Source organism: Numenius arquata, chromosome 3 (genome assembly GCF_964106895.1).
Source record: "Numenius arquata chromosome 3, bNumArq3.hap1.1, whole genome shotgun sequence".
Taxonomy (NCBI): domain Eukaryota; kingdom Metazoa; phylum Chordata; class Aves; order Charadriiformes; family Scolopacidae; genus Numenius; species Numenius arquata.
In genome coordinates, this window is record NC_133578.1 from 6,601,643 (window position 1) to 6,623,546 (window position 21,904).

Consider the following 21,904-nt stretch of genomic DNA (forward strand, 5'->3'; position numbering starts at 1 on the left):
GAGGCTGTGAAGCTTCCTTGTCTCAGCTTCCACCTGCTTATCTTCCATGGATTTGTCCATCCATGAGATGAGCTAGGAGAAGACTTAGTGGAAGAGAGAAAAGGCAAAGATCCAGGACCCTTTTGCACTCCACAGGATTTTACTAAATTAAGCCAATGAAAGAACTGAAAGAGATGATTTTTCTAGGACTAGGAAAGAGAAGTAGCTATGGAAAACATGCAAAAATAAATTGTCCTTTAGTCCCACTTGAAACTTCATTAAATTTAAGCATTAGAAAACCACAAATCCATTAGGTTGTCAGACATGCTGATAGAACAAATTCAACCTTTTAAACAGTTCAGGGCAGGCCACAACATGATTTTAAGAGACGTAGTGAAGAGGGATGATCACTGCACCAAAAAAAAAGGTTCTTTTAAAACAACATAATGAAAAGCATGAAAAGGAGGAGTTGGAGAATGAAATACAATGAGGCCAAAGAAGTGGATGCAAGACATACAGTGCAAACAGAAAAACCTGAAATGTGAGGAGAAAGAGAAGCATCTAATAGATAACATAGATGAGGAGAGAACATGTTGGTACCTATCATGCAGGTTATAGTCAGCTTCACTGCATTCAGGACATCTGTGAATGATTCACAGAGGTGAAAAACCACTTGTGACAGCATGTGGATGACAACTCCCCTATGCTCTGCAGACCGGAACTGGCAGAACCAGCCTCTCTGCTGCATCAAGCTTCTGGAGTTTGTCTGAGCTGAGACACTGTTGGGTCTCACAGAGTGCCTACCACCTCCTCCAAGCTGGGAACCACGCTCCAGCTGTGTAACGCCATTCTCTTTCAACATAAGAGTTTCACACTGGCCTAAACATGCCTTCTCCTGGAGTTTCACGTCATCTTTTCATTTGCAGTTCAGCTCTTCAGGAGGTACAGGGCAAATCTGAACATACCAGACTTGAACAGGATTTCTAAACCTGGTTCTTTCTTAGCTTGGCAGACAAAAGGCCAGGGAAAATAACAGTCATGGGAAAGTAAAGATATTGTGTTGCTACCCATTCTTGTCAAATTAGTGTCCTGCAAATGAAAGATAATAACTGAAGCTGTTAGAACATCTCTTGGATCAGAACCATTTCAAAAGCGAAGTAAGAAAAGAACACCTTAAGCTGAGCTCAGATTTCAGTCCTTGAACCTGTGAAAACCCTACTCTGTTCACATATGAAAGCATAAATTAATTCGTGAGACCCATAACATTGGCTGCTAAGCAGTGCTATAGATTTGAAAAATCCAGTAGAAGTAACATCAAATGCACATGATTATTGCTGCAGTGGATCTGCTCCTGTTGCGTAAACATCACCCGTCTCACACTGCTGCCCTTCTCACTTTGTGAGGTGTTGCACATAGATGGGGTGAAATCAAGCTCTATTATTCCACATAAAATAGTCTGGCATAATTACAATGCATTGTTTATAAATTCACATGGAGCATATTCTGAAATGAGGTTCTCATTCTTACACAAAGAGTAAAGAATGAAATATCCAACACTTCAAAATAACGCACTTGAAAGGAACATACAGCTGACTCTAGAGACAAGGACACAGGACACCTTGGTGACCAGAGAAACATGGTTTTCCTGAACCCTTAATTCTTGCCAGGTTAAATAAATGTCCATTCTTTTTGCTGTACTTCCATTGCCAAAAATGCTAAAACACAAGGAACAGAAAAAAAAAAATATATACGATTGAATGAAACAGGAATATATCTCAAAGTTTTAATAGCAGGTGAAAAATTATAAGCAAGTGGAGCTGAAAGCCAGCTGGGAAGTAGATGATTTTACTTCAGGGCAGGTTCTGTGACAACAATAAAAGCTCATCCATGATGCTGTGTTTATGTCCCAATTCCCCAGAAAACCATCAATAATCTAATGAGAAGGCAATGCTATACTGCTCGAGTGACAGCACCACTTCACCGTCAAAACTTTATAAATGATAGTGAACAGGTAGAAGAAACAAAAAGTTAACTCTTTTGAGAGCTTCCCAAACACCATTGCAAGAGAAGCAGCAGCAGAGGGAACACAGTGTCTTGCTAATTCAAGCAATCCAGGTGCATTGGTGTATCTCAGGCAATGTAAGTGTATAATGCAGGAATGGGAACGAGGCAGGGAGAGAATTCCTTAGAAAATCTGAGAGAAGGATGGCTCCAGAATTATTACTACTTTAAATTTCTGCAGATACATACACATTTACCTCATCGCATGTTCAAAACTCCTTCATTTTCCTTTAACAATTTTAATAAGATAACAAGAATTCCTCCTGTTTCTTCTTTGGCTACTGAAAACAAGAACATCACCTGCATGAGAATAGAACTCAACTTTGAAAACTGTTTCCCAAACACAAAACCATTCTTTCTTTCCCCATGGGAAACTGGAGACCTGGTCACCCAGGATATGGAGAAGGCTGAGGTACTCAATGACTTCTTTGCCTCAGTCTTCAGTGGTAAGTGCTCTAGCCACACTGCCGAAATCGCAGAAGTCCAGGGCAGGGACTGGGAGAATGAGGTATCACCCACCGTAGGAGAAGATCAGGTTCAAGACCAGCTGAGGAACCTGAAGGGGCACAAATCCATGGGACCTAATGAGATTCATCTGTGGATCCTGAGGAAACTGGCAGATGAAGTAACCAAGCCACCATCCATCACGCTTGAAAAGCCATGGCAGTCTGGTGAAGTTCCCGCTGACTGAAAAAGGGGAAACATAACCCTCATTTTTAAAAAGGGAAAAAAGAAAGACCCAGGGAACTACAGGCTGGTCAGTCTCGCCTTTGTGCCCAGCAAGCTCATGGAGCAGATCCTCCTGGAAACCATGCTAAGGCACATGGAAAATAAGGAGGTGATTGATGACAGCTAACATGGCTTCACTAAAGGCAAATCGTGTCTGACAAATTTGGTGGCCTTCTACAACAGGCTTATAGCACTGGTCGCTAGGGGAAGAGCAACTGACATCATCTACCTGGGCTTGTGCAAAGCATTTGACAATACGCCCTGCACGACACCTTTGTCTCCAAATTGGAGAGACATGGATTTGAATGATGGACCACTCGGTGGATAAGAAATTGGTGAGACAGTCGCACTCAAAGGGTTGTGGTCAACAGCTCTATGTCCAAGTGGAGACTGGTGATGAGTGTGTTCCTCAGGGGTCAGTATTGGGACCAGCGCTGTTTTGTATCTTGGTCGGCTCAGGACAGTGAGACTGAGCGCACCCTCAGCAAGTTTACTGACAGCACCAACTCTAACCATTCTATGATGCTATAATTCTATGTACCGTTGGTTAATATAAAACTGGGGCAGGGGGGAAGATGGAATTAAAATTTCATTTTACTTTTCAGGAAACTGAAAAAAACCCCCATGATTTGTTCATGGTATATTATAACCATAGAGTCCCTAAATGAGATTGCATGTTTCTTTAGAGGTAACTTAACGTGAATGCAGTCAAAAAGTCTTTCTCTGTGCCTGTAGGTGGTCAGCTACTCTTGAGGCATAAAAGGACTTTATCTTCTCTGCCAATTTCCCATGCAGGGATGGAGAAACAGATATTTCAACCTTGCAACCTGAAGATCTTTTATTCCTATTATTTTTATTTATACTGTAGCAGTGCCAAGAGAATTGAGACTCCCTTGTGTTGCAGTGCACTGGAGGTCGTGTAAACAGAATAATTGACACATCTTGTTGCAGACAGTTTTCTGTCCATTTCTGCTGGTTCTTTAGCAACTTTCAGCCAAGTTTCAAACTTTGCAAACATTTGTTCTGAGAACTGAGAACTTAATTCTTACTTTCATTGTCTATGGTATCATGTTTAGTCTTCATACGATACTCAGAGAAAAAAACTAATTATTAATCTAGTCAGAGGGTAACACATTCAATATTTTCCAAAATGTGATGTCTAATAATTTCCCAATGCATCATCAGAAAGCAGTATCAGAGAAAAGCAGCCCGATGCTATGAATGTGCTGATTAAATTATACAATAGAAATAGTAATCTGAAACGTAACAACGGAGGAAAAAAAGTAAGTTAAGCCCTGTGATGCTGTGATGTCTGACTTAAACGAAAGAATCAAGAAGCATGCAAACCCAGAACAATGTAGCTTGAGATAGTACCAGAAAAGGGACATGGCTTTTGTGCTGCTGCTGTTTTTTTTTTCCACAAGACAAAGCAGGCATGAGAAGGTGATGTCATGAGCTTTTTTAGGCAGCTCAATCAATAGAGACTTCAATTTGAGATTTTTACATGAAGATGCTATTTGAACTTGAAAGGAGTAGTAGAAGCTATCTGAAATGCTGAAGCAATGATAGATTATGTTGTGAAAGATGAATAATAATGCTCTGTTTTTATCATCCTGTAATTCATAGAATCATAGAGTCATAGAATCCTTTAGGTTGTAAAAGACCTTTAAGATCATCGAGTCCAATGTTAACTTAGCACTGCCAGGTCCACCACTGAACCATATCCTCAATTCATTCCATTTTGTGAAAAATTTCTTTTCTGAAGAAAAATATATTCTTTTATCCTTAGATCTTCTTTCACAAAAAAGCTGAATATCTGCTTTGGAACAAGCCTTTTTGTACCTTGTCGTATGTCTTGAAGCAGGTACCTGGACTTTCCAGGAGGTGTCCCAATCTCCTTGGGTAGTCCTACAGGGGACAAAGCGATATGGGCAGTTTATGACCTGCTATCAGGGCTTCATATTCTGGTAACCAGCGATAACCAAGCAAGTTTCCTCAAGTGCACAGAGAGAGCAGCACGCATACCTGAAGCCTGAGGGAGTTTTTAACAACATTATATGTGATTACTCTGCATCATTTGCTGTTCAGATAGTAATTTTAACTTTTGGGTCACCTTCCCCTATAGGTATCCATTAAATCATCCAGAGTTGTGAATTTGAATATCAATTACGTCAAGGGATTTTTAAAACCCTATTTCCAAAATCAGCAATAGGCAAGACACGTTGTTTTGGGTTCAGATCCTATAGCAGCTTATCTTCCGTACACCAGTACAGTGGCTCAGAGATATTTTCTGAAGGCTTATTCAAATTTTAATCTTAAATAGAAAAAATTGTTTTTTTAAAAATAAATCTGATCATTTCGTAAGGTCTGCCTTCAGCCAGAGTCTATCAGGCTGATTCACAATAAGCTATTAGTTACGTGAGGTTCACATAGAAATTAAAAGCACAATAGGTCAGTACCTGGCTCTTCATATCCTAAAGCCAAAATAGTGACATTCATTGGCTTCTTCAGTATATGACAAAGATCTCACATAAACAAGACAACAAAAGCAGCAACAAAGATGTGAAATGTAGGGGAAATAATTTATTTAACATGCACAGTTTCCTACAAGCAGTAGTCTCAAGTTCAGCACTTCTGGTGCCAGTAACAACAGCAATAAACAGTGTGATAAAAGCAAGTTTAAGTGAGACAGTGGGGAATTTGGCTCTAACGTGAGTGACATACCCTGTAATGAGTTTACAGCTGAGAAGTAAGCCTTAGTCGGCTTCAACATTTGAGCTGAGGAATAAACAGGGAATCTTTCCTGATTATTAACCTCCCCTTTGTTTTGCCACAGGGCTTACTTGTCAGGAAGACAGGAATGAATGCGAAGAGAGTCTTTGTTTTCCTGGAGTGTCCTGTATGAATACCTTTGGATCATATGCATGTGGAATTTGCCCCAGTGGGATGGAGGGAAACGGTAAAACTTGCAAATGTAAGTGTTTTGCATGATTTATTTTAATAGATGGGGGAAAAAATGGATTTGATTGTACTATTATTATCCTTAATTGAGCACTTTGCCACTTGCTTCAAGTACAGACCTTTAAATATACGAAGCAGACTATTGTCATATCAATATGGATAATTGCAAGTTGGTGTCTGTTTGCTATTTTTCACTACAGTTTAGTTTCATTTTGATTAGAATGAACACCGTAACATACAAAAAAGTATTTTCCAGATGCCAGCTAGATAACTTGCCAAGGATGTTCCCCATGTTCTCAATGATTTCACTCCTAAATATATCATCCACTAAGAAGTACTTGGGGAGCATCCCCAGGATTACTTTTGTTTTGGGTAAATACTCTGTAAGCAGGATGTGAGGTAAGAGGAAGAAGGTCCATGCTCAAATCCTTCACATCCTTTCACCTCCGTTTCCAAGCTGGGCTTTCATTAGAGGAATCAGTCCACAGCTCCTGAGCTCATGCTTGGTGTAAAGTCGTGTCACGGGTCCCAACTAGTGAAGGAAATGGCTAGGAACAATTTTATACCTGCTCAGTATTTGCTTTTGGGGCAACAGACTTTTCAGCAGGAAGACTGCAGTGGCTTTGTACTCTGCTGAGACCTTCTTAGTGCACGTGATGCAGCAACTCACACACTGCTTGTATCAGTCACACACGCAAATCTTCTCTAAAAATAACATTTGCTTGGCCAGAAGGAGAGAAATCAGCACTTAAAGTGTTCATGTTTGTTTGTTGGTGTTTCCAAAGAAAATAGAAAAGTAAAAGATACAGATATTAGCTGTGAAGATATTAACTTTTCCTCATATTGACTACAAAAAAGAAAAAAAAAATCTGATGTAGTAAGACTCCGTTGTAACTGCATGATCCTGGCACCAGCAGGACTGCCTTTGCCGGGTTTACCAAGTATCATATTGCCAAATGTCTGTACAGAATGGGGGTTTATTAGCTGTATTATTTGGCCACATTTGTTATTTCAAAGTGATTTTGCATCTGTTTCACTAATGCATATTTTTGTAGCTCATTTGACCAATGAAGGAAGGATTTACAAAATAATGCCTCTTTTTTGAAATATATGAGAAAAGTCATTTCTTCCTTTGCATTTTTTCAATTACAGAAAAAAAATTCTCTATTTCCAAAATGCACGTTTATTAGAAGGGATAAACCTGAGGGCTTCTTTGTCCACCCAAAATAGGACAGAAATAGTTCTTTGTGATTCTGATATACAGACTTAACATACCTACTCATACTTCCCTTGCTGAAGCAAATATAAAGGCTTCTGGGAGGAAGGAGGAGAAAACTGAAGTAACTTTATAGCTTTTAGAGTGGGCTATAGCTCATTGCATTATTTAATATATATAAAGAGTCATAGTGTCAGGCTTTATTAAGAGCACAGAATAGCCAAGAGACCCAGGGCAGGGTTATTTAGCTTACAACATATATCCACATAGACTTTACAATCCCTAATTCATTCAAGAAACTATCTTAAAACTATGTAGAAATCAATATTTTTTCATCTCCACCTATCAATTTTCCTTTTTACATCCATGTATACCTTGTACAGGTCCCAAGTTGGCAGCTGAACTACCTGAAGCCAAGAAAAACGCACAACATAGTTTCAGGAAGAAGCTTTCAAGGAGAGGGAGGAATCACACAGAGCACAGATCCCAGTTTGTAGTGTAACATCTTCACCCAAGCAACAAGCTGTCTAATACATGGGGACCTGTGACCTTCCTACTGCCCTTAGCTCAATAAAAGGTCACTGTGCATATTAAGTATGTCTCACAGATAAGCAAAGTTGAGTGAATTTGGGCACAGTAATTTTTTCTATATTTGTGTTGAAGCTTTGCTGCATGTCAGCAGCTGACTCACCTGATTTGCCTTTATTTGCTTGATGGTTGACTTCCAGAATAAACTTATGTCAGGTTATCTGATTTGCTGCTACTGTTGCTTTTTATCATCAATCACAGCTAAGCTCTAACACCTTGTTTCCTTGTCTCCGTGCTTTCTTCTCACAGCCGTGCTTGCTGCTGACACTACAAAAGTTTTAAGCGTTGAAAAAGGCAATGGCAAAGGTGATTTCAACAAGACCGAGGTTAAGCAGCTACTTCAACCCTTAGAGGCAAAGGATTCTCCTGTAATTAAGAATTTTAGCATCAGTGACAGACATGGTAGGTATAGAAGGATGTGAAATCTTTTTCAATCTGGAGTTTACGTATTCAGAAATCATACATTTTACCATCATAACAGTAAACATAAACTAGCTGTTTATAATACATCACAGAAAGGTAGAGTTAAAAATCAAGACCCCCGCTCAACACATCAGACTGGGCTGCTGCTAAACAATTTTACATGGGGAGAGAGCCACTGCAGCAATAGCAATCAGAGCGGTCAGGCTCAACTAGAAATCACATCACTACTGAGGTAGAACAAAATCACTCCAAATCTTAGTGATCAATGGAAAGCAAGATGATAAGAATGACAGCTTATGTCAACTTGCCATTGCCAAGTGACGCTGACATTTTATTTCAGCGTTTGACAGGCAGCCACTGAATTAAGACTGAGTTTCGAGCATAAGATCGACTCCTGAAGTATGAACTGGACTGTGGCAGCCGCTTTCCCCAGCCACAGAGCACTCCACCAGGGTGTGCACCAGCATGCTGCTCAAGTTGGCCCAGTTCTAAAGGATGTTGCATTTTTAGTTGATTTTCTAGTGAAAGCAGGGAGTAGAAGAATTGAGACTGGACATATCTGTGGTGTAGGGGCATATGTAAATGAAAAGATTATGTTTTTTCTCACCTTTTCTTGTGTATCTGTACGAGACCAGCCAGCATTTAACCAGAACACACCTCTTACAGGTAACCATCATAATGCTGTAGGCAAGGTGCAAGAATAATGTTGAAAATACTTGAGAATCATGATGGAGACCTCACTGGAGGCAATTAAAAAAGATCTACAACCATCATTAAGATTTTATTCATCATCTGTTCTCTATCTTGATGCTATTAAATACTTCACAGGCAGTTCATACACACTTGCTTTCAGTGACATCATAATTGATAAAGTATATACTACTGGAGTGTTAAGTTTTGCACGTAGTTCTAAGATAATTAAAGTAGTCTCTTGTATAAAGTTTGACACATTAAGGATGATTTCTAGATCAGAAACATATGCACTTGACAGTGTCTTTTAAAGGTAGGGTATATGTGCTGCAAGGTTTGATGATTACTTTCAAATTATAAAAGACAAAAGGGTGTTGAATAATACAGTTTCTTACTCAGTTAATCTTTCACTTATGTTGAAAATTACAGTTTCTATATTACCCATGATAAATGCCAAACAACTTTGAGTAATAAGCTTGAAAACATGTAATTAGAGGACTAATAAATCTTGCTTTAATGAGAAACAGCTGTTCTGTTACACTGTGCCTACAGGACATTCTCATGTTTGGCTCAAGCTTTGGGAACATTCTGCATTAATTAGATTTTAAAAGAATAAAAGCAGTTATAAAGCTTTAGTCGGGCTCAGGCAATCACTGCTTAATTTTATATATGCATCTGATTTGAGAAATTATAAGTAAACACTCTTGAACTCCCTTCTTTTTTAGGCCATGCAGCACCACTGTCACATATCACTACCTGTGCCAACAGGCCGTGTTTTCCCGGAGTATTGTGTTTTGATCGGAAACCCCCTTACATTGGATATGTCTGTGGCCGATGTCCAGCAGGGTTTTTTGGAAATGGTCGAATCTGTACCAAAGTCCCCAGACCAGGTACTTTTGCATTTTTAGAATTTTAAAAAGGTTTTGCATACAAAGGCTGTAAGAAAATATGAGCGAGTATGGCATTACAATACAATGTACTTTATAATCAAACATCAAAAGCTTTTTTCTTTCACTCTTACCTGATGAGAAGGTACCAGGTCTTATTTCAGGAATACCTGGCTCTGCGAGTCGAAATTCAATAGATTAACCACCTCATTTGCCACTAGGGAGAATTCTTCACAACAGAACTTATAGGTGGTATGAATCACCACATCTGTATTTCTGCTACAGCGCTGGCATAGGATTTCAAAACATGTTTCCTCCTCAGTAAGTTCCAAATATGACACATGCCAGTATCACTCCACTCTCCTCCTTTCCTAATTCTTTTGCTGCAAGGCATCTGTTCTCCAAGGTGACCTGTGAAGATGATGATAGACAAAGTGTCATGTAAGAACAACTATACCAACAACCAAAGGCAACAGATAATTAACACATTTCAATAGTATCATTCGTACCCTGAGCAATAATCTACCTCAGGGGACTCTGAAGCTCAGCTGGTCCCATTAATCTCCGAGGACTGATCATTAGAAGAGGTCTTCTGCTGTGATAAAAGCAAAGCTGGGTCCTGACCTCAGGCAGAAAGTGGCAATAGCATAGCAACCGCTCATCAGTCATCCGATCCTGCTTTCTCTCAATGAAATTCTCATAATTCAATGTATGGTTCTCTAGGGACAGTCTGGATGGTTGTCCCCTTTTTACTGCACAGAATGATTTGCCAAGAGAACTCATGTTTATTCCTTAATAACAGGAGTTACTAGGTTAGACTCCTTGGTTTTCTTCTAAATCTTTTTCTTGAGTATTCAAGACAGACTGGCTTGAAACCTGTCAGATTGTTCCCCAACCTCCTACACTTGACAAACCCACCTTCACTCCTCATTCTGTATCTAAATCAATGACTGTTGCCTTAGTGTTGTATTTTAATGCACACTATCAAAGTGGAAGCAATTTTACTGCTTAGTGTAGGTATCATCCAATCTCTCTGAACTATAAACTGATTTTAGCCAGCTCATTGAATCTAAAGGTCAAAAAATAAACCAAAGATTTTTCTTTCTCTAGCAATGAGTATGAGCAAGGTATTACTTAGTTTGTCAGTCACTATGTCAGCTATTGACTCTTCTTTAACTTGGTGAAGCTGTAAAAGCAGTTGAGCAAAAAAAGGAAATAAATCATTGTGCATATAAATAAACTAACATTTCTGTTATTGACCAAAGCTGCACCTTGTCATTCATGGGATAATGGGATATACACTGTAACCCCAAATGTCATTTAAATGCTCTTAAGTAGAACAGATAGTCTGCAGCTGCAGATATTGGTACAGTAAATCAGACACTTTTATTGTGCTTATATAAATATTAACCAATAAATTTGTGTGTGTTCCAAAAAGGGAAGCGTAGACAGTAGTTGCTATTTACTGTGATTCATACCTGTCATACATAACTCCAGGCAAGACCTAAAAAATACCCCAAGTATCAGGATCTGACACAAATACATGCTTCTTTCAAAAGCAAGTTGTATATCAGAGGCTGGGGGTTGCTTTTCTTTTTCGTCTCGAATATTCAAACTGAGTCTGGGTGTTCATGCTGCAAATGTGGCCATGCAACCAGCTTGACCACTTCAGGGAGGGAAGGAAGAGGAATTATTCTTTTGTTCCATCGAAACCTTATATTCACTTAGGTGAATTATATCACAATATAAACGATGAGAATCTTGTGCCTCAAGGTTAAATGAGAGCTAATATTTAGAAATGAAAGCAACTGCTGCAGCTGTACGAGTGTCCTAATTTATGACCAAAATGATCGGTTTAACTTTAGTTCCCATGTGCTTTGCTAGTTCAAGCAGAAGTATTGTATAGCGTTGATGATTAAAAGATATCAGACAAAAAAGAATGAACTTTCAATTAAATTTATGTACAGTTATGGCTTATGATTATTGTGAAATCCTCCCTGTTAGGATAATAGTTTCTCTCCCTTGTAACTCATGGTATCAGTCTTCAAATGAAACAGAACAAATCCTCTTCAGCTCGCTACAGTGCTTGGGAACGTACTGAGATTATGTGCCACTTCTTTCCAACTCTAGTAATTTTAATCTAAAAATACCCTTGCTAATCCCTATTTTGTACTTTTATTGGCTGTTTTTGACATGAAGCTACACTCAATTGTTGTGATTTAGGGATTATAGGATAAGTATTTTTTCATACAGAAACTGCAAAAATTACCCAACTGCCTTTGTAGATCACTGAGGAGAAAAAAATATGCCAGAAGAAAATTGTTTCCTAAGTCAGTGTTTGATGAGCTGCACCCAAAAGTCCTTCAATTTTGATTTATAATCAACAAAGTACCATTTCCTCAGCATTGATAAGTGATAGGTATTAATCTTTTGATGTACTTGACTTACTGCAAACTATGTAACTCCACAAATAGGTTTCTGAGCTATATTTACCTGCTCTGCCAACAATGCAGGGCCTCATTCTGTTCTCACTTAGGTATTTTACCTGGTTTATATCAGTAGTATGTACCAGTTTAAATCAACCAGACTTGGTTGCAATTGTTTTTGAAGTACATTGGATTAGTCTTAAGGGAAAACATCACCAGTAACAAAGTTGGTATGGAGTTACATATACATATAGGGAAATAATTATTTATAAAAATACATTCTTCTATCAGAAACAAAAAACTATTTCTCTTCCTTCAAAATACATAAAGCAGGTATCCTATATTTTTTCAAAAAAAATTACTAGGGGGATCAAAAGTCCCTTAATTTTGCTGGCATTGAATAAAGAGGAAAGTCTAAGAAATTTAAATCTGTCCAGGCTTCACTGGGCACATTTCACATTTGTATAAAATATCTGTTACCTTTTGGTTAGAAGAGGCAGATCTCCTAAATCAAACCATGCAGTATCGTTGCTCATATTCTTGGCACAAAGAAAATGAATATATCCTAATGGGGGATGCTGGTGATGTTACTGCATGTTGCAATATTAGTTCTCGTCAGACGCTACTGGTATTTCTCTGGACTGGTTTCATCACTCACAGTCACAGAGATACCCATCTGTTTGCACTTTCTTTAGCAGGCTAGAGAGGTTGGTGTCATCACAAAAGATTTATTTTTTTCCTATTAGTAAATCAGCAATTTTACTGGACAAAGCAGAGCCACATCCATCACTGATAAAGGATTGTTTGTTCAGAGCCAGTGCTTACTGCCTCTCCTGGTTTGGGGAGCCGAAGATCAAGGGAGAGGATTATTTTATGATCTCTGTAATCGAGTTCTTCTTCTCCATTCTGAACAGCACTGCTCGCTCTCCTGCCACAGCAGTTAATTTGCAGTATTGTAGACATTTGGCACTTGATATACTTTTGTATGTGCCAGCTATCTGTTAAGTTTATGTACTCTATATTTTACACTATTCCGGTATCTGCACTGTGCTTCTGAATTCACTTTGATTTTACATCAGAGAGACCTCTGTGACCTTCTCATTTGCACTACTGTCAGATCAACATCAAGGTGTGGTTTAAAAGGAGAATAAAATGTTTTGAATTAAAGGAGTGTGTGTGTTTAAACACACAGTGCTCAGTCTAACACCAGAGGAACATATTAGTCTTAAGTTTTACATTCTTAACTTTTAACTTTGAAATCACTGTTGTCATTATTAGCACTCATCATTGATCACTGCCCATGAAAAATAAATAACTCCAGTAAGAGCTTTGGTCACCAAACCAAGGTTTCACCTCTGGAGCTAACTGCAGGAGTAGGGACCTCTTACTGCCTGGAACAAATCAAATCATTTTGCTTCAAGAGATGGCTGAAGAACATAATGGACTCCTTTCATCTCTTATCTAACAGAATTGATGAATTTGCATTAAAAAGATCAAGGCCCAGATTCCAGTCTCTCTTACAGCAGTGTAAATCATAAGTGATTCTATTAAATGAGTAGCATTACCCTAATGGAGTGAGCAGAGCACTGTTCCTGGAAGACCCATCTTAAAACCCGTTAAGGTAGGCACATCACACATAAAACTTTTAAACGCAAAATCTGTATGTACCAAGAGGTGTAGATAAAACATGTACACTTTTCAGCATTCAGCAGGTGTTTTGTAACGAGTAATTAACCAGTCTTGACTTGGTCTATGCAATGAGTTACAAGGCTCACTTGAAAACAGAAATATTTTGATGCTGCAGTCCTTAGCTGTGAAATTGAGATCCTTGCAAAGAAGGCATAACAGAAATACAAAATAAATAGTAAATAATACTCTGATTTGCCTCTGTGTGGTAATAGCCCTCAGCTATTCTTGTGGGTTCCAAAACCGGGAAGCGTTGCATCTCAATGCCATGGCTTCCAGCTCCAAGCTCTGACTCAGGCCACTGAAATTCTGTCCACAATTCATCTTTGGAATTTATGGCTGAAGTGGCTGATCCCTTTCGTAAGCTATGTTTCGGTGTTTCTAGTTTGTGTGTTTCAGGAAAAAATGAACATTTTTTCAGTCTGACCAGTTCTGATGTAATGATGTCTCCTTCAAGGGGTACATGATGAAATGGCAACTGAAGTGTGGTTAGAAATGCCACACAAAGACATTCCATATAAATCTGGACTCGCAACAGACACAGTTTTGCAAATGGTATACCAGTAATCTTCGCACGAGGCCAGGATCAGCCTGGCATTCTGGACATGAGCTGTGACCCTTTCCTGCCCTCTGAGTATGTAATTGCCACTGAAAACCCACTCCCATACTTTGTCAAGATAGAAAAGGAGTCTGAGAGCCTTTCTGATGGCTTCGTCCTCCTTAGGGATACCTAATAAAATATTAAGTATTTTCAGAAAAATATCAACAGAGGGCTGTACAGTATATGCTATGACCCAAACATAACAACTAAAGTAGGCACGGTGGGAAGAATATGTTTAGATAATTTGAAAGATAAATGGTTTCCAGCTTCACTGGTCCATACACTCTGTCAATCCAGAGTTTGTTAAGTGCTTCCAATACAGATGATATATTTAGGAAATGATGTAGCTCAGCAATAGAAGACCAATGAAGCCCAAGCCATAAAACCACTAGGGAAGAGGACTCAGCTATATGCCATGAATAATATTTACATTCAATCAGAACATCAAGTACAGATTACATTTCTCTCCTACCAAGAATGTGCCACCTTTTGCTTAAGCAATCGCTGTGCCATCATGACTTTTAAGTGATAATAACGACTCAGTCTCCCACAAATAATGTACAGAGGATACAGGCCCTGCAGTTTTTTACATTGACAGAACAGAGAGTAAGATTATCTCCTCTTAAAATTTCCAAGCTCATTTAATCATCTAGCTATAATAGCACACAGCTTTTAAAGTGAGCCAACCCTCTTTCCACAAATTTGATAAGATTGCTGTTTTGTTAAAGGCACTTAGAAGTCCTTTAAAACTCTAAGTAACTCATACTGGACCAATATCCTGGCCTCCTTAAAGCAACACAAGGACTTCACCACTAACTGCAAAAGCAAAGCAGGAGTTGAAGAAAAAGGATTCATAAGCAATACAAAGCACAACATAGTACAGGGGGTAAAAATAGGTGTGAAATACACAGACTCATCATTGCTCAGGACAAATTTAGGACTAGTTCCTTAACATCTTGCTGTTGTTAATGACCAGGTACCTACAGAGGTAGTGGCACTCATTTCACTAATCTTGCTTGCAGAATCACTGCCATTCCATGTGAATTTTGTTCCAAATATTACACCTCACACGTATAGAGCTAGTTCATTTCTGAAGGGACACAGAAACAGCCCATAGCTAAGATGACATGACTGATCCTTCTGGATGCAGGAGAGAACAATCTCTCCCGCTGGTCATTTATTAGATTAAGAATTTCATAGAACCATAGAATAGCCCAGGTTGGAAGGGACCTTGAAAGATCACCTGGCCCAGTCTTTGATTTCTCAAAGAGAATTTATCTCATATATTATGATAAAAGTACAAAAAGACTTTTGTTTTGTTTAAATTTCTATAGGACACAGTGGGGCAGAACTACACACTGGAGAGCATCACCAGAGCTCTCTGGTCTCTAAATGATGTAACAGCTGATAAATCTTTTATATTACTGAAAAATAAAAGTTCTCACTAAGAGTTTCTCCATGCTAACACATGTTGCTTATGGTATTTATAGAATATTGTCTTTAAAAATCATCAGATTTGAATCATGCTTTTGATTCGACATTTGAAATTCTTCTTAAGCAAATGTAATACCTCAGAGGAAAGGTAATCCCTAAGCCTTCTTCCTTCCTTCTTCCCCAAATGCCTCTGGTTAGTTGGTAACTTCCCCTTTATATTTGTTTGAATGCAAAAAAGGGGACCTGTTATCTTCTTCACAGCTATTTATGTCACAGTGTTGAGTCCCTGAGTGACCTCGGCTTACTTCAAAATTCTTGCTCCATGAAAAACAATAATTTCCATAATACATCCTCAGAGCCTAAGAGAGGAAAAGATTAAACACAACACTGTTGCTAGCTGAAGTGCAACTATCAAATGTCTCTACTTGCTCGTCCTAATACTCTTTCAAAGAGAAAAACACAGGCATTATAAAGGAAAGTCTTACAACGTGACTGTCCCCAACATGCTACTACAGAACTCGAAGGGCAGAAGTCAGTTTTGCCAAGAGCTGATGACACCTACTTTTCATAAAGCAGTGAGCTATAGCTAAATAACCATATTTCAGGAATTGTGGCATTATCAGCATAGGCTGTTCAGGTGGAAGATAAGCTTCAAATTTTGTACTAGTGCTGCTTGGTTTGCATTTGGGGATGCCGACCCCTCCTCTAAACCACAGCCTGAATTCAATTCACATTGTACATATTCTTCATGCATAGCTAAGTGGACACTTCGTTTATCATTGCTAACCCAATGGCAATAGTGAAAAACCCATTTGGTTAAACTACACACAAATTAGGAGGACTAAGAACTGTTATGACATACCATCTGAAAACTTATTACTGAAATTCCCTGCCTTTTTTTTTTTTCTATATTAGAAACTATAGATAGTTGTCAACCTAATTAGTGGAAATTGTGGAGAATTCCATAAAAGCATGATTTCACTGAGGGTATTTATATGTGCTTATATGGTATTAAAAAAGATTCATTACTGGTCTCCAACAAGGCATAGTTCAGATTGTTTCTTGGCTTTCATATGTAAAGTAACTCATTTTTCCGTGTTTACAGCCCAAAACAACATAATTATAGTTTTAGATGACTTACTTCTTGAATCAAATGCAAGCAGAATTTCAGTAAAATATTCAAATTTAAGCTATTTTTTCTTTGAAGAAATATTATGGATTTTCTTTTGAAGAAATGTTGTGAACTTTCTTTATAATCTATTATTGCAGTTCTAAAGGAGTCTACATAGATGTTTCAGAGAATTAGACAGCAATGTTTCAGAGAGGATCTGTCTTGATTTAGCCTATTTTGTACATATCTATCAACCTGTTCAAGCCATGAGAGAGTCTGAAGGCCCATGAGGCATCATCAGATAAGAACACAGTTTTTATTAATTTTTCCATCTCTCTCAGCGCTGAGAAGTAAAATATACTGCCAGTTCCTGAATAGAAAATACAATTTAGTTTTATGAACTCTATCTTAATACTGTCTTTGTAGCTGCTGAAATAATACAGTTGCAGACTCAAATAATAGGAGACAGTAAAACATGAAGAGGAGCAGTAAAAGTTCAGGCCTGAAAGATGGACAAGGAATAATGAAAGGACGGACAATAAAATGGCGACGAGGAGGTTAAATGGGTGATCCATGGTGTTTTGAAACACAACCGTACTTATTCTCTTCCTGTTTTGTTAGCTGGATATTCAGAGAAAAGCACAGGAAGAGCACTTCTAAAAACAGCAGCAGAGAGTGGGTTAGACCCAAGGAAAGTAAAGAGCAGAGAAAGAGCTGTAGTAACAAAGGAGCAAGAGGAGCAAGTCTCCTGCGCAAGGGGTGAGAGTACATCAAACAGGTTGAGTTTTTCCTACCCCCTAGGAGAGAACTTTTCAATTAAATCTTGAAATAAACTGGACGGTAGGAGAGGTTTTTGAGAAAACATTGTTTGTTTGTAAAAACATAGCTGGTTTGTAAATTTCTATATACAACCCAAAACAGATAATGATAAAGAAAAATATTGATAGATGGAAAAAAAAATCCCTGTTTAGGGAGCATGCTCATATCTTGCAATCAGTAATTTCTACACCATTTTTAAAAACACTGTCTCTGGTGACCCTGATGTTAAAATTTCTATTGAAAACTTACAGAAAGCATCACAAAAGCGAAAAAAGAACAAAAAACCAATCAACAAACAGAATCTGCAAACAAAGTGCAAAAAAAGCATTATTTCCCTCAAAGGCCCATTTTTCTGTACAGCTACCATTGTGTTCATCACCTTCTTGCACTTTGCCTACGTATAATGCCTTGTCCCAAGAATCATACTAGCCAAAAACTGATAGATACCTCCTTGGAATGCAGTTACATATATATTATGTGAAAGTGTCATGTTTTAGGATAAGTTTCATATTTAAAACTGTTTTGTTACTTTCAGACTTGAGTGTCATTCGAGAAATCCAGCTTATAACCTGATACTAGTATTATCTATTCAGGACACCTAAAAAGGAGGAGATCATTTAAAGTCTATGGAGAAATATGGCTTAAATGAATACAAACTAAGGCAGTATTAGTGCCCCATTTTAAGTTTTTTGTTTCTCTTTCTAGTGGAAAAGATTTATGAGTAGAAAAATATTTCATGTTAAGAAAGGGATATACGTAAGCAAAATCTTTCTAAGGCATTGTTTTGGTATTTGTTGAATCTGAAAGGGGTTGTCTTTAATTTTATTTATTCCTTGATGTATCTTAGATGCATCTGAAACTGTTCTCTGACACGTAGTCAGTAATATAATTTCTATGATCATGAACTTTTTGCTTCCTGACTGAACCCCCATTTTGTTTAAATACATTAGTTAATGATTTGAGATGTCAATTATGTCATTCTGAACACCTAGAGGCAAATGAACTATGCATTGATGCAAACAAATACAAAAGGCCTTTAAAGCGACATAAGCAAGCACTGAGGTAATATTTTCTCATAAACTCACGCAGGATTTCAGCATCCGAGAACTGGAAAAGGATCTCCTTGATGGCAGAGTCTGAATCCTGTTCTGTTTGTGGGAATCAATTCCTCTGAATACAGGGAGATGCATAAACAAAATGTAGTGGGTGAGCTGGCTGAAGATCCCAGGCTTTCTCCTCCACAGTTAGAGCTGAATCATTTTGTATTCCATACACACAAAACAAATTTACATTGCAAATTCTGGATGGTGTTACAGATTTGTGTATGTGCATCTGCAGCTACATTTGACAAGTCAGGAGCAGAAGAATAGTTAAAATCAGAAGCAGCTGAGTGATGCTGGCTCCATAGAATATTCCTTATTGCTAATGATTTTGGTTGGTGAAGGGGAAGAAAATTGCTCACCAGGTAGTAACATCAGCAACACAGTCTCATTTTCTATCCAGATGAAACATAGCCCAGGGACAGTGAACTCGATGTTCACCTTTTAATTTCATGATTAAAGCAACAAGTGAGTAAATTTACCCATCACAGAAGTGGTGGTTTGAGAGAACAAATTTTACTAAGACTGAATGAGCATTCACAGATGGATGCGGAGTCGTGCGACTGCTTTACTCATGTGCTGACCTGCCTGGATGTAAGGCACGGTAGGTCCACAAGCTGTCCTGTTCCATTAGCCCAGCACAAGCAAAATGCCTGGCTGGTTCGTTCTGTCACATACAGCTCCACATCACTTTCTGATTTGCGAATCCCAGATCTGGGCACCTCTTATACAAAATTTATTACTCATGTCCTCTATTTCCACATTTTTCAAAGTGGAGGTTAACTTTTGGCTGTACCTACTTCCAGTGTGTCGTGTGTTCCTAAACTCTTTTACAACACACTTGACTTTTCAATTTTTGACATAAAAAATAGGCAAAGGATCATGAGCTCTGAACTTAAGCTCCTATCTAAATTTATAATAATATCCCAATCTCAGCGATTGTAGAAACAAAATGCTTTTGTTTCTACAGAAATAACCCTGGAAGTATACCCTTTGTAAAACTTGGGAATTCAAAGCTGTACCACACTTAAAGGAGCTGAGGAATTCATTCTGGAAGTTATTGCTTCTGATTGTAACAGAAGGGACATTGGTGACCGGGAATTTCAACGTGCATCTGAATGTGGGGAAATTCTAGATGCTTAAGAGGAAGGAAGGGAGAACCAAAGCTATATTTCTGGATATTTGGGAGAGGGAAGATGTTAGGGTGTGATTAGATGACTAAACAGAAGATTCGGGAATTAAACACACTCTGACTAGAGAAGAAAGTTATGCCAGAACTTAATCAAACAAAACAACAGATTAAGAATTGATGGAAAAACGGAATTTCCCTGGAGCTTCCTATTGACAGCTGCTCCCTTTCCCCTTTCTCACCAAGTAAATACAGAAAAAAATATTAATGCAGAGAAGTAGAGAAAGAAAAGGGATGGTCCTTAATACTCTGGTAACAAGACTTCTTAGACCAGTGTAATTTTTCTATTCTTTCTTGACATTTTAAATAAGATTTATGTGCTGGTAGACGTTTCAAATTTTAAGTGATGACCCACATAGTGTAATATGTCATAAGAGCATTTCTCTGTCGACATTCTTCTGAATGAGAAAAGTGCTACACGGCATGACTACTAAATGTTAATAGCTCTAAACCTACACAAATTGTAAATTTATTGAATTGTGTTAATGATGAGCTCAATTTTTAAACTATTCAGGGAATTCGGAAATAGTTGTGACCTGATCAGAATTAAAGGTGCCCATAACCCTCTGAACGGAGTGGCAGAAGAGACTACAGCCAGAAGCTCTTGCTAAAGAGAAGGAGACAGTTTCCACCTGAAGAGTATGTTGGTTTGGGGCACTTTATTAGATTAAAGGAGAGAGCAGCGCTTGAGATTACATGGCAATGCTTATAGTATCTCCTTCACATCCTTCACAACATTACACATATTTACATTACATTGTAAAAAAGTTACACTTGCATTTAAAAACAAAAATGCAAGTTTCTAACTCTAATAGCTGCAAAGAGAAGCATGGCAATTAAAAGATAATAAATATTTATGTCTACAAGAAGCTTTAGCAAGCGTTTGAGGTGTCAGCTGCTAGTTGCAAGTCAGGATGGGGCTGTCTCCAAGGCACATGACTTGGGAAGAAAGGTGTGGGGGTGCAGAAGTCTAAGATAAAGCAAAGCAAAGACTTGGGTGAATGACACAGAGGAATATGGTAACCAACCTGGTCCACCCCGTCCCAGGCACAGTATGAAATGTGTGGTGCTTCTCTGGGAACAGAAATGGTTGGGGTCTGAACTGAATGTGATTTCTCTTAATTAAAGTCTGAATGTGGCCTTTTTCTGAAAGTTTGTAAGTGCAATAAAATAGCCAGAAACTCAGAGGAGAGAAAATACATTAGTTTTCTGTGTTTCATAGTGTTGATATCTCACCCTGGGTTTAAGAGACTGTCGAGTGTCTTCTCCATTTGTGAACTGCTGTTTTCACTAGCTTATATAGTCATTTTATTACCTTCAGAATGAACATGATCCTCTTCAACTACAGTTATCTAGTAGTTTGCTATAAAATGCAATTCAAGTGAGAGCAGAAATCAGAATTTGCTGTGCCTTAACAATGCCATGATGGCATTGGCAAGCATGAACCAGAGACTGGTTATGAAGGTTCTGATTTACGAGCTTAGTGCGAGCGGCACAAAATATCTGAAACAGCGGGCAAACCTCAAGCTGGGGGGTTCTCATGTGGGGGAACTCCTGCACCACATAGATGGAAAGTGTTCCAGTGTTGAGTTGGAGTCTCGGAAACTTGCCCTCTGTCACCCTTTTTCTAATCTTCCCCAGACAGAGGGACAACAGAGGAATTTGTCTTCTCGGGGCCTGATCCATCCCGGCATTATGCTATGCTTACGGTCATGTAACTCCATGGATACGAATGGAGCTCCTGCCGTGCACAGCTGGAGCAAAGCAGCAGGTTCTCAGTCTCTTATCTGCCTCTGTGAAAAATAAACTCAATCGTTCCACTGCTGCACATTTTGCCGTTAGTGTAGGCAGAAATACTGAAAGGTAGCGAAAATGTATTTTTGTACCGTCATATAACCTTGAGGGCTTTGCCTTGTCATTTTTTTGTTATTTTCATCCAGTCCAATATGTAATCATACAGTGGCATCACAGAGAAAACCAGATTCACGCAATCACACTTCTGCA

The 21,904-nt window shown here is 38.5% G+C and overlaps 1 protein-coding gene across 1 annotated transcript in view; it reads left to right on the top strand.

Moving 5' to 3' along the window:
- LOC141463281 (von Willebrand factor D and EGF domain-containing protein-like) overlaps nucleotides 1-21,904 on the top strand; it is a 180,962-nt gene that overhangs the window by 115,196 nt on the left and 43,862 nt on the right. The window contains exons 18-20 of the mRNA XM_074145613.1: nucleotides 5,606-5,743; nucleotides 7,784-7,936; nucleotides 9,373-9,537. Of these exons, the coding sequence (XP_074001714.1) occupies nucleotides 5,606-5,743; nucleotides 7,784-7,936; nucleotides 9,373-9,537 (456 nt within the window). The remainder of the gene's footprint in view (nucleotides 1-5,605; nucleotides 5,744-7,783; nucleotides 7,937-9,372; nucleotides 9,538-21,904) is intronic.